At 41.7% G+C, this 12,943-nt stretch overlaps 1 protein-coding gene across 1 annotated transcript; it reads left to right on the top strand.

Annotated features, from left to right (window-relative positions):
* The first annotated feature begins 1,586 nt into the window (after positions 1–1,586).
* Positions 1,587–12,938, top strand: c19h6orf136 (chromosome 19 C6orf136 homolog). Its single transcript, XM_071919173.2, has 7 exons — positions 1,587–1,608; positions 3,001–3,249; positions 3,808–4,500; positions 5,953–6,041; positions 6,881–7,081; positions 10,223–10,292; positions 10,421–12,938. Exons 2-7 carry the CDS (start codon positions 3,151–3,153, stop codon positions 10,562–10,564), a joined length of 1,296 nt encoding a protein of 431 aa, XP_071775274.1. The 5' UTR covers positions 1,587–1,608; positions 3,001–3,150; the 3' UTR covers positions 10,565–12,938.
* The last annotated feature ends 5 nt before the right edge of the window (positions 12,939–12,943 follow it).

The following is a 12,943-nucleotide window of genomic DNA, read 5'->3' as shown; positions in this document are numbered from 1 at the left end:
CTCCATTCAAAATCTGGTCATTTAGTGTGGTCTTGCTTATCAGCAAACATAAATACCTGGAAGGATATAAGTAAAGAATATTTGGGAATATGTAGGATGTTCTGGTTAATTCGGCATATACATGATCCACCAAGTAGCACTTAGTCTTAATAAAATGTCAAGTTTCACACTGCTCGCTACCGACCTCCACTGCATAAAAGTTGTAAATTATTTTATCACAAAAGTACTGCTTGGTGTATGGAAACTAGGCCGAATTGAAGATTTGGACCTTTGTATTCATAAAAAGTCGTATGTCATGTTCAAACAAATGTGTACATTTGTTGATAAATAAGGCAAAATTAAACGATCAGATTTTTAAATAAAGTTTGGCGTGACGTTCTCTCCATACAAGATAAAATAGCTCGTATGGGAACTGAGCGCCACCCTGAGAATTGTCACAATACAACAGAGGTAGGACAAAAATACTTATTTAATGTCTCTTGCATTGAACTTATTGACAACTCCTTAGACAGCCAGTGTCAGTAGAAATGTTTTATAGGCCTACATACAGCAGTGAAAACAATCAAGCGTTTGTCTTAGAAGGTTATAGTTTAGACCTAAGTCATAGTTGCATTATCTGATGCTTAACTGAATTTTTATTTACGAATTAAAAGAGAGTAGAGTCATTTAAGGAGTCACAATGATGATGGATATTTACGTTTTCACAAAACTGCTGAAATAATACATTTTTGATTTTGTGTTATGTAGCCTTTAGGTCAGTGGATCTCTCTGGAAACGTTCTTGTGCTGCCTTCAATACTACTCGTTTGCTCGTTTTAATTTCAACCTCCAAAGTCTTAAATACAACTGCAACGTCGTTTTTTTGGTAGGTGGTGTTTTATTTTAAGAACAACAAACAGTAAAAAACAAGAAAAAGAAAAATAGCAACACACAGCCATACTAATTTACACAGAATGTATTTACATTGAACACATTAAAAGATAATAATAAATTCCATCACTTTTACCATTGTTGACAGGGCTCCCATGCTCTGTGGCTCCTAAACATGAAATCTCGGCATCTCGGATTTCCACTTAGAAAATTCCCACTTTCTTCCAAGGGGAAAATTGTATTGGAACACTATAATCAGAAATGTAAACTGGAGAAAATCAAGGCCACCTTATTATGTATACGACAAGAGAAGTGATCTTGAAAATATTGCATAACATTTATTCCTCAAACACTTGGGGATCATACGGTAAACATAGGCATGTTAATGGAGAAATGTTATATTCACAAAAGTAACATTTCAAAAGTGAAACCTAGACTTCAAGCCTTCTGAATTAAACTTTTTACTAGACTCACCAAAGCTACATAGCAGGACAAGTGAATACACTGTGAATTGTTGTAAAGACGTATTTCAGGTGGTATAATTAGATGACTGTCATCTCCTACAGAAAGAGAGAAATGTCCCACTTTCCCAGTCTAGTCTTAGGTCTTTTACTACATCGTTGGGTCGTTCATCGACATCGTGATTTCGATATTTCCGACAGTACAGGAAGGCAGCATTACGCTCTGCGTGAGGCGTGTTTGGCCGGACAAGGACACTGTAGGCTGGAATGACATTTGTGTAAGTTAACTAATGCTTTCGAGGTTGTTATTAACGTCGACTTGTCGGTGACTTCTCTGTAACACCTAACCCGGAGAGCCACTGCATCTCTACCGACCTCAGTGGTTTTAGGTTTTGAAAGGTAATGCTACGGGCATGTTTGCCAACCCGGTGTCTGGCTCCTAGCTGCTGGCAGTTAGCCTAGCAAGGTAGCAGCTAGCGTTAGGTGGCACGGTAGCTAACTAGCTAACCCAGCATGTAAGGTAATGTCAATGTTTAGGGGAGGATAGCCCGTTGGCCGGCCGGTTAGCTATTTGTGGAGAGTCGGCTGTCATTCGTCTAGAAACGACCATTGTTTACAAAGGCTTTCAGCAATACATAATTAAAATGCAGCGACGCGTTTTCATTTCAGTTCAGTCAATAATTGCGATGGCAAGAAATTATTCTTAACAAGCTAACATGATGCAGTTGCAAGCTAACATTAACAGTTGAGTGGTGCATTGGTGTATCGTTGCAAATAACTATCGGCACGACAGCTATGTAAAACTATATTAATGGTACATAGTATATACGTTACTATGGATATCTCTCTCCCTTGTTATCAAATACTGAGACATGATCACAATATAAACATGTAATAATCATGCATGGGTGTTGCCATACCTAGCAAGTGCTTGGACTAGTTTATTCATTTTATCTAGGGATAATTAGTACTGTCAACGGTTATAGTTACAGTTATATTGCATTTTAGGCATTTAGCTGATGCTTTTATCCCGAGTGTATCAGCAGAAAACAACTTCAATTCCCAGATCACCAAAAAATACAAATAACTAATCTTACAATAACCTTACAATATTCATGTAACCCCAGAATGACCATGCAAGAGCGAGAGAGAAATCGAATAAGAGCTAAGGAAACAGTGGAGATTGATTTGCTATATAGTTCCCTTTTAATTTGGAGATCACTATCAACAATTTGGAGAGGATACAGTCGCATAACGCATGATTTATGCTGCAGCTAGGTTCATGTCTGGTTGATCTGCTGTCTCGGATGTCTGAGTCTTTGATTATGAGCTTGAGGTCTGCTGCATGTCATGTGCTACTGGCAGAGTCTGTGGCCTCTGAAAACTTCAGCGCAAATTCAGTCCCAATTGAGGGAAACGTCTGTGGCTTCAAATGTAGTTGTGGTAAGCGTGTAGAAATAACTAGTAGATTTGATCAGGCAAGTCACCTAAATCCTAAATTATGACAGTCCTAAGCATCAAATATAATTTGCCACCAAAACTTCCAAACCCTCTTATATCAACTAAATTGTTACCACTTCATTTGATACCAACCTTTATGTTTTGCTGTTTGTCCAGTCCAGTCCAGTCATTGTAATTCACTTTGTGCTCTCTTTTCTGTGGCTTCCCAGGTTTTTTGGGGTAGACAGTGCAATACCATAACAGGAAATCGTCCAGAGTTACACGATCACAAGCGGACAAGTCTCTCTGAGTTTGTCATCTCCACCTGGCTGTGGGCGATGATTAGCTGGTGACTGGGGTTGCGCCTGCCCTGGTGGTGAATGGCTGTGAGCAGAGGGGGCATCGCCTTCTGGGTGGGATGTGTCAGGAGCCATGGCAGAAGGCAACCCATCAAGAAGCGGCACTGGAGTCTCGACCAGGTAATGTGCTCGCTCACAGGATTGGTGTTCCATGTCAGTATAAGGGTCCGACGAATATGGGTTCATGAAGGCCGATGCCAGTGTTTTTGGATTGAAGCTGCTGATATTCAATACTGACACAAAATACTGTCTTTGAATTTGACCATTTTCATGCCAAAATACTGCCAATACAACTATTCAGTGACTTTTATTCTTATCAGGGTAAAAAAGCCTTTGGAACAGAATGACACTAATACTGAACATTGCAACCCAGGATTATAATAATTACAACAATAATAAGTATTCATACATATTTGTGTGGAATCCAGTCAAAAATATCACATTAAAATCAATTCAGGTGAAGGGCTTCCCATAGACGACCAGTGTTGTATTGTTCAATTCCACAATAAATATGTAATCAATCAAACTGCATCATATCAGAGGTGGACGACACTGACTGGCAGATATCTGATTTTTAATAAAAGGCAATATTGGTCCAGTGTATCAGCAAAACAATATATTGGCCTAACCATACTTTATGTTAAAAATAATCTTACCCAGTTCTTTTTGCTCCTTCAGATAGCGGACTGGCAGTGGATTGGTCAGACTCGACCGCTGAGCAGTGCATCATGGGCCCTCGTACCCCCCAACGGCCTGAGATATCAAAACGTTAAGCAGCCGGCCCTCTCTCACCCGTTTCACCATGCCAGCCAGCCGCAGAGAGCCAGCTGCTTCGAGGAGGAGTGGGAGGACTCGGTCAGCGTGTGCGTGCTGGTGCGACCGGGGGAGTCGGACAGCCAGCGCACCCTGGTGGAGATCCCCCTGTTTGGCCAGACTAAAATAGGAGAGCTCCTCGCTCCGGGGGCAAACAAGCCTATGGAGTTTCTCTTCCCCTTGACTACTGTGGACGGAAGCAGAGAGGACGACATTAGCGTCGGGACGAAAGCCGACAGTTTGGAGAGAAAGGATGCCGATGCTGCAAAGAGAGAACATGGGTGTTTCAGAAGCCTTTTTGAAGCAGAAGGTTGTCCGGCACCGTTCATGTACGGTTCTCATTTTTATTGTTTTCACTGCCCGGGCACGGAGCCTGCGTCTGGCTGTGGGGTGAAATCTAGGCACGTTATCGGACTTGAGAGCAAGCCTTCGGAGCTGTCTCTGTTGCTGCCTGCCTCTCTGTGTAGCCACGCAGAGACAGCAGAGGGGGATCATAACGAAAGGGAGAGCGAAGGAGAGGAGAAACTGGCCTTGATGTATGAAAGGCTAAGAATAGAGGTAAGAATGGAGAGTTTGTCTGGCTTTTTTATTTAAAGCTGCACTAGGCAGCATGTTGGGGGCCAGAAATGGCAGTGAGAGGTAATTGTTTGATTTTGTTTGAGATATATAGATAAGAACATAAACATTTCATTCTGACAAATAATTAAAAGAACTGTACAGGGGGAAACTATTGAATTAACAGATAGTGAGATGGGCTGTTAGCAGGGCAACTGTGTTTACACACCGATAGAACCTCTTTGCTTTCAGTGATGATTTATTATATCAGATATATAATATTTATTAGACTACATAAATGTTTGTAGCATTTCTAGGCCATTAGCCCACTCTGGCTATAAAAGAGGGCTTTCTAACAAGCAGCAGGTGGCTTACATTAGGTGACCGTAGTTATCAATAGTGAATGAAATGTAGGTCTACTGTTGCATATCAAGTGCGCATATCAAGTGCGCTGAAATCCTCTCTTCATAGGATTTCCAACAGTGATTAATGTAATAGATTACACTCATATTCTGTCAGCACAGCCCTGGGCAACATGAGGCGACTTTGTCAATATGAAATCTTTTCACAGCCTTAGTGTGATGACACAATATTGTGTCAGTGAGAACAATGAACACTGTCTATTCATTATAACAGTTTGTTCTTCTTGAGAGAAGGACACAAATGTTATCCATTTCTTTCCTATACCCACTTTTACAATCTACTACGTGTTGAAATTGTCAGCAGCATATGTTTACATAATCCCACAATTATTTATAGTGTATTCTTTTTATTGTTATTTTTATTTTTTGTTTTTATTGCTTCTAGTTGTGTGCTGACATTATATTTCTTTTGCTGCTGCAGTGACATAATTTCCCCACGGGGATCAATAGTTTAATTTTATCTCAAATTAAATCCACAGATCTGCATCTGTCCATATAGCATGTGATTGGCTATTTGTTACAAACCCCGCCTCTTTCATGTGAATGCGCTCATAGCTGGTTAGGTAAATCCTGAGTTGACAGAGCCAGTTGATAACCAGCTATGTGAGACCGGTTATCCAGGATGGCCATTGTTAGATTTTGTGAAGCCAGCTAACCCCTGACTATGTTGAACTCACTTCGTGGCTCACTCACTGCTGTTTAGGAAACCATTCGGGATTTTGCTTGATTCACAACTTCCTGCGGGCAGAGAAATGTCCATATCTGACACCACAGTTTCATTTTAGGCAAATGGGGTGAATCTATAGCCTCTCAAGTACATGGGGATTGGACGCTCTTCTCTATTGCAGCTCCACTTTGTCATTTAGACTGATAAGACGGGTGTATTTTTACATCAAAATGTTGCCTAGTGTATCTTTAAGACTATACAATTTAAAGCAGGACACATTGAATAAATGTACTTTGTGTTATATACCATATGCTTATATGCTGTTCCTCATTATCAGAGAATACATTTTGACCATTTGTGTTGCAGCTTCCGAGTTTCTTTTTGAAGAGCCACGATTACACCATGTACTCAGATGATGTGGAATTCATCAACGGGCTTTTAAATACCAAGACCAGGTGAATCTGCTCATCTTCTTTATAATCTGTGCCACTATTAGCCTGAACGGCCTCAAGATATATCTGTCATTCGTTTGCATTTTCTTGCATCTTGAGTCTGAAGGCGACTTATTCAAAACCTTGGAGGAAACCTCAACTACATACCATGCGGCAAGAAGTGGCTGGTCGATGACGGGATCTCATGTGATGACTTCCTCCTTGAGTATGTACAATACAGATAGATATGAAAATAGACACTCAAAACTTTGATTTTGTTGTTAAAATCCACTTTAAAGTTAAAAGTAAGAGGTATATGCGGACCAAACATGCAAATCACAATGTACAAGGCCATAATGCTATATCATGCAGAGCTATATATTGGGTTTGTTTGGTTTGTTTAGTCCATGTAACACTCTTATTTTGAAATTTGGTCTTGGCATGCTAGAGGCAGCGCTGTGTCACAGAGAACAGCACTTGGTGAATGGTGGGCTTGGACACTAAGTTTTTCATTTCTGATATGTTCAAAGTGGATTTTAACAACAAATTAGAACTTTTAAGTCTATTTTTTTGTCTATTTTTCTCATCTGTTTTGCATATGCTCAAGGAGGAATTGCATCAGAAACCATCTTCAACCAGCTACTTCTTGCCACACAGTATGTGGTCAAGATTTCGAAGGTTTCGAATGGGTCATGCTCAGACTCCAGATGGAAGTAAATGCAAATGAATGACCGTGACATCTTAAGGCTGTGTTCGGGCTGTGTCACAAATGCTTCATATTTTTTAACACTCTTTGATTCTTGACACTAATTGCGACTGTTTACTGTTTTAAATTACTGTCCCTGTTTCTTGGTTGGTTGTAGAGGCCGTCTGCTGTACCAGCTAACCCTCTCCCTGTGGCGGCTACTGTGCTTCTGTTACTATGCAGAGGCTCGGCTGGAGGTACTGAAGCTGACCAAGCATATGGAGGATGGGACCATTAAGGCTCGCTGGAGGATCAAGGGCCTTCCCTTCCACACTTTGATGCTGCGCTTTTACCGCAAGGACAAATCTCACCTCTATAGGTAACATACATTCATACTGTACGTTAGAGCTGAACGATTTTGAAAAAATATCTAATTGCGATATTGCAATTGCGATATGATTTGCGATATTAGAGGGAATGATAATTTTTACATCATTATTCTCATTTTCATTGAAAAACGTATTAAAATTATTATGGTGTGATTTTTGCGGGGATCTGTACCAAACAAAGATGTTTTTTTAAGTCTGTAGAATATGATGTGTAGGCCAGGACATCTCTGCAGCACGACAATATTTAATTTAAAATGGTATTTTGACACACATTTCGCCTTTAACAAATATTGCGCCTCCTGCGATTTGAAAATTGCAGTAGGCCATATTGCGATTTCGATAAAATTTCGATTAATTGTTCAGCCCTACTGTACGTTGTGCTATTATGCTGATGTCACTAGGGTTAGACTGATGCGGGTGCTTGAAGGCTGACACCAATCCAGTATTTTTTGGATTGAAGCTGCTGATTGCCAGTACTTTGTGCCGATATATGATTTTCATGCCCACAAAAATTGCAAATGTTCAGTTTCCCCCAGAATTTTGCTCTTGGTAGGATGGAAAAGCTTCTGAAACAGCATTAAGTTGGCGTTAATGATATTCTTTTCTCTTTTTTCTTCACGGTCAGTAAGGAGCTGCTAGGTTTTATTAAGTGAAAAACGGCACACAAAGTGTTCGAAAACGAACGTATATACACTAACGCAATGCTGTTGACAGGGAAGTTCTTCTGTCTTGTCGATACTTTTCCCAAGTCATTTGACCCGTTGTTAGTGAGATTTCAAGGCTTGAAATCTATATAACTAGAGAAAAAGCTACTGGCTGCTCCAGAGCATAAGTAAGTGCGATGCATTGCAGAGGATTATGTTGTCAATGTCCCCTGGAATGCTACAGGGTAGTTCAATGGCAAGATGTAGCATTGTAATGTGAAAACGCCCTCTGAGTGTCATTCTAGTTTGATTTTTTTTTTGGTACTCCTACCAAAATATCTGTCCAATAGGTCGGCTTGATATTAGTCAGTGTGAAACCAACCAGACCAATAAAATGTAACTTGAGCTTGAGCTTGCTTGAGCCTTAAACCCTCATGGGACACTAAAACTCTCCATTGACACAAAGGATTATAAAACTATTAATAATAGTAATCGTCATGATAATAGATGTTCAAGCAACCAACTTGTGTGGAATCCGTTTGAAATGTCACATTAGAATCAACTCAAGTTAAGGTCTTCCCATAGACAACTTGTGTGGTATTGATCAGTCATCCATCCATCCATCTACTTTCTAGCTGCTTATCAGGGTCAGGGCTGCGTTGCAACAGGGCAAGCAGAGCAGCCCAGACATCCTTTTCCTCAGCAACGTCCTCCCGGGAGGCATAGGAGGTCTGTCTGTCTCTATCCCTCTGGCTCGGTCTGCTCAGGGGTCTACTCCTGGTTGGTGGTGCCCTTACCAGGTGCCTGAACCTCCTCAACTGGCTCCTCTCAGTGTGGAGGAACAGCGGCTCGACTCCAGGGTCCTCCCGGACTGCTGAGCCCCTCACCCTGTCATAGAGTCAAGCCAGCCAACCTGAGGAGAAACCTCACTCCAGCCGCTTGTATTCGCGATCTCATGAAGGTTGGAATGAAGATCAAACCAGTAAATCAAGAGCTTTGCTTTGTGGGTCAGTTAGGGAACTGACCCACAAAGCAAAGCTCTTGATTTACTGGTTTACCACCACAGTCCGATACAACCCCCACATTACTGCAGCCGCTGCACCCAACCAATGGTCAAGCTCACGATCCCTTATATCCTGGGACAGGTCACCTTTTTCTGGGAGAGAACCATGGCCTCGGACGTGGAGGTCCTGACCCTTATCCTAAGCTGCTCCAATGCACATCAAAAATCACTGTCCGATGAAGCCAAAAGGACACTGACCTGGGCGCTCTCCAAACCTTGACATTCTTGATATCCTGTCCATGAATATCTCAAAACAAGTGGGGACAAAAGCGCATCCTTATCAGAGTCTGACAGCCAACTTGAATGAGCTTGACATAGTGCCAAGAATGCAAACACAGCTCTCGCTCCGAGTGTATAGGGACTGAATGGCTCACAGCAGCAGCTCCAGCATCCCACACTCCTGCAACACCTCCCACAGGATACCTTGGGGAACATGGTTGTAGGTGCTTTTCCCCGCCCCTGCTGAGAACAGCCTGAGAGATGTCCTGCCTTCTCTCCTTAGTCACCAAATGGTTTTCCAGAATCTCTTTGATAGCCTCTCTGAAGTCCTGCACCCAGACTTGTGCTTCTACAACTACAGTAGCATGTTTTGGGACTACTGGTACCTCTCCGCTGAATCAGGAGTCCCCCATGCCAACCAGGGCTGGAAGGCCCGTCTTCAGTGTCGACCAGCGGGTAATTGGGTTGCCTCCATGACAGGCACCGACCAGCATCTGGACACAGCTCCTAGCAGCCGCTTCCATGAGTAAAGTTTTCAACAGGGTCCATTTTGACTCAACGTCCCCAACCGGGATACAGGAGAAGCTTGCTCCGGACCAGACATTCCCAGCACAAACTCACTACACGTTTGGGCTTACCAGGCCTGTCCAGCAGCCCCACCCACCATCTGTTCGAACTCACCATCAGGTGGTGATCAGTTGACAGCTCAGCCCCTCTCCGTCCCCGAGTGTCCAGGTCCTGTGGCCTCAGGTCTGATGAAAAACTACAAAATTGATCATAGACCTTTGGTCCAAGGTGCTCTGGTAGTACACTTATAAACCTACTTGTGTTCCAACATGGTGTTTGTTATGGACAATCCATAGCTAGCACAGGAGGACTAGTAGGACTTTGGAGTTGGCAGGTGGACCCCACACCACACCCACACACTCCCACACACACACACACACACACACATATACACACACACAACATTTAGTTTTCCTCTCTCCAACGTCAAATTGAGGTCTCCCAATACAATAAATCTGGAATCAAACATGCATCATATCCATAATATGACATTGATGATGATTGATGATGTACTATACCAAAGCCTTTGCCTTACTGAGTAGCTTTATTAAATATACAGTGTACAGGATGTTTTTTTAACAAAATTGTTTTTGTCGCAAGGGTTTACGCTTACACTGTCCAAACGTTGTCTGTCACAGGTCATATGACGCATTCTCTACTTTTTACATCGGGCATGACGGACTCATTCACTGTCATAAAGTTGAGAAGGTAAGCTGCTGACTGTTTGTTCTGTATTGTCAAATATCCAGTAAGTTACCTGGTTGCTATATTGAATTTTGGTCTGTGTGTAATGATAACCTTCCTGTTGCTTTTTCCTCTTTCTTGCTGCTCTGCAGGTGATGCAGGCTCAGCCCCCCGTCCTGCCCAGGGTGACTTCACTCCTAGCGGGTGCTCTGGTGGCACTGGGGGTGCAGGAACACCGACCTGCCCTCAATCTGCTGCCCCTCCTCCTGTCTTCCCTCCGACAGGGCAGAAACTGAGGGAAGGGGGGGTTGAGAGGAATAATGGCTAGTGGAACAGAGTGTGTGTGCAAGGTCCATGTAACGCTTACCAGTTTAATATTCTAATTTGAAGTAGGAAAATAGAAAAATAGAAAATTTAGTGCAGTATTCCTAAAACACCTGTTGCTCCTTGGATAAATGCAAATTTGAGATTTTAGACTCGCTTTTTAATTTTTTTGGGTTTTATTGTTTGAAAAAATAAAAATTGCAATTATCTTGAATACAAAACTGTGGTATCAACTCCAGCCATTGCATGGGTCTCACCCATGGCTATTGAAATAAAAGATACCCCTATTTCATGTTTCAGATGAACAGTTCAATCTTCATTTTTTTCAAGGGTAAAACAAATTAGAAAATTGAAAAAACAAGTCTAAAATTAAAATTTTGCATTTATCCAAGAGCCAACAAATTAAGATTTTAGGATATTGAACTCTGCTTTTTCATTTTCAATCTTGATTTCAAATATTAAACAAGTAAACATTACACGGGCTGTCCAAAATCGGAAGTGCATACTATATGAGGAGCAGGAGAGAGAAATCCCAGAAAGATGGAAGAGGAATTGCCATTTATCACCATAATGTTAGCATGGGAGAGCTGCTTCACTTGAACCATTCTCCTCAGTATGCCTGCTTTGAAAAAAAATTGAGGGTGTGCAAAAAAGTGTCCCACAACTAAATGACTATCAAAACTGCTTGTTACGGGCATCCTGGTAACTTGGTGGTCTAAGACACATGCCATGTAAACGCAACATCCTGTGGACCTTTGTCGCATGTCACCCCCCCTCCCCCTCTCCCTGTCTTTCCTGTCTGTCTCCACTTTCAAGTGTCAAATTAAGGAAAAATATGCAAAAAAAAAAAAAGAAGAGCCATCCTGACAGCTAGAAAATATACCCGGTGTTACGGTTATCCTTGATTCCAGACTTTTAAGACACCCTGTATATTGAGAAAATCTCCATAATTGAACAAAACAGACAAATCACCAAAAAGTACATGTTTCAGACAATTCAACAAAATTACAATGCTTAATTTCTCATTGGCTGTATTGTAAAAATCACACAATGGGGTTGTTTACCATGTTTAATGTGCTTCATGAAACGCAACCAACCTATTTGAATTCAAGTACGAAAGAAAACGGCCAAAATTGGACTTCGGAGTTTTTACCCGACAGCAGCGAAATGTACATTAGGCTCTCCATACCTGTCCAGCTCAGACTCCCTTATCTGTGATCCCAACAGATGTAGAATAGCAGTTATTATGCATTAAAATATGATAAATAATACACAGAACATGGGTTTGCTCTAATTCAACGCACAAATGTAGAGCCGGTGTGATCCTTTACTGTCATCTGGGCTTCGCAGCACACATTCATGACTTGAACTTTGACTATACATAGACTGGCACTAGTGAGAAATTCAGTTTTCACTTTATTTGGAATGACATTAGAGAAACTGTTTCGGTACAATAATGGGAAGATTCTATGGTGGAAGGGTGATGGCATGCTGGTTGTGTTAAAACTGATAGTTCTGATCATTTAAGGAAATCAGTTCACTGGGGAAAAAGTGAACTAGGTTTTGGGGGGAAAACACTAAATGAATGCGGAAGTTTCTGAAATGCTCTCTGGGGTGACTTGCCTATGATACTGGGGTGTTGTAACTGCTTAATGGGACCCATGGTTGCCATGTTAAGACCAGGTCAGGGTCTCTCTCTGCGAAGACTCCCATCTACATGACTGTGTATCCATGTGGGCCTTGTTCTGACAAATGGCTTCATCTCTGTGCCAGTTTAGAGGGGTGAAAAAACCACTGCAAACCAGTGTGGGTGTATATCGTGTGCCTGTGACTGTCTGTGTAAGAGCTTCATTGAAGTCTTGATTTTTTGAAACGTACATTTTAACGTCATGCCATTCTGTCAAAGCACTTTGGTCTCATTCTGGTTCTACCGTACCGTGTCAACAAGTCCCAGGAAGTCCATGCATTTCCGAGTAAGGTTCCTCGATTGAATTGATGAAAGCGATTTATTTTGAACGTTGGCTTGTCAAGTCCTACCTATGAGTAGCTGTAAATGTAGATTACTTGCAGTTGGGACGCTGAAGCATCCATTGTAACTTCACTGTAAGGTTTCACACAGCAGCTTGTCCCGCTTGACAATGTTTTGTGCTTCTTCAAACCGGACAATAAAAAGCATGCCATTTTAGAATTGCTGTAGTACATCAAGTAATATTCTATGGTATGTATTTATCAGTCAAATCTGTATAGAAACATGACTTAACTCTTGTCTGGTTCCGTGTCGCTTATTTTCACATGTATTGCTGCAATAACTCCTGTGTGGATTCTGGTTGTGTGAATAAAATTCAATAAAC

Source organism: Centroberyx gerrardi, chromosome 19 (genome assembly GCF_048128805.1).
Source record: "Centroberyx gerrardi isolate f3 chromosome 19, fCenGer3.hap1.cur.20231027, whole genome shotgun sequence".
NCBI classification, from domain to species: domain Eukaryota; kingdom Metazoa; phylum Chordata; class Actinopteri; order Beryciformes; family Berycidae; genus Centroberyx; species Centroberyx gerrardi.
Note: the sequence above shows the minus strand (reverse complement) of the source record. Positions and strands in the feature narration are given on the sequence as shown.

What these genes read in the sequence shown, in the direction of transcription:
- c19h6orf136 (XM_071919173.2), top strand. Translation starts at nt 3,151, where the DNA reads ATGGCTGTGAGCAGAGGGGGCATCGCCTTCTGGGTGGGATGTGTCAGG. An exon ending in GGCACTGGAGTCTCGACCAG is followed by an intron (nt 3,250 to 3,807) that starts GTAATGTGCTCG and finishes TTGCTCCTTCAG; the next exon opens with ATAGCGGACTGGCAGTGGAT. An exon ending in ACTGTCATAAAGTTGAGAAG is followed by an intron (nt 10,293 to 10,420) that starts GTAAGCTGCTGA and finishes GCTGCTCTGCAG; the next exon opens with GTGATGCAGGCTCAGCCCCC.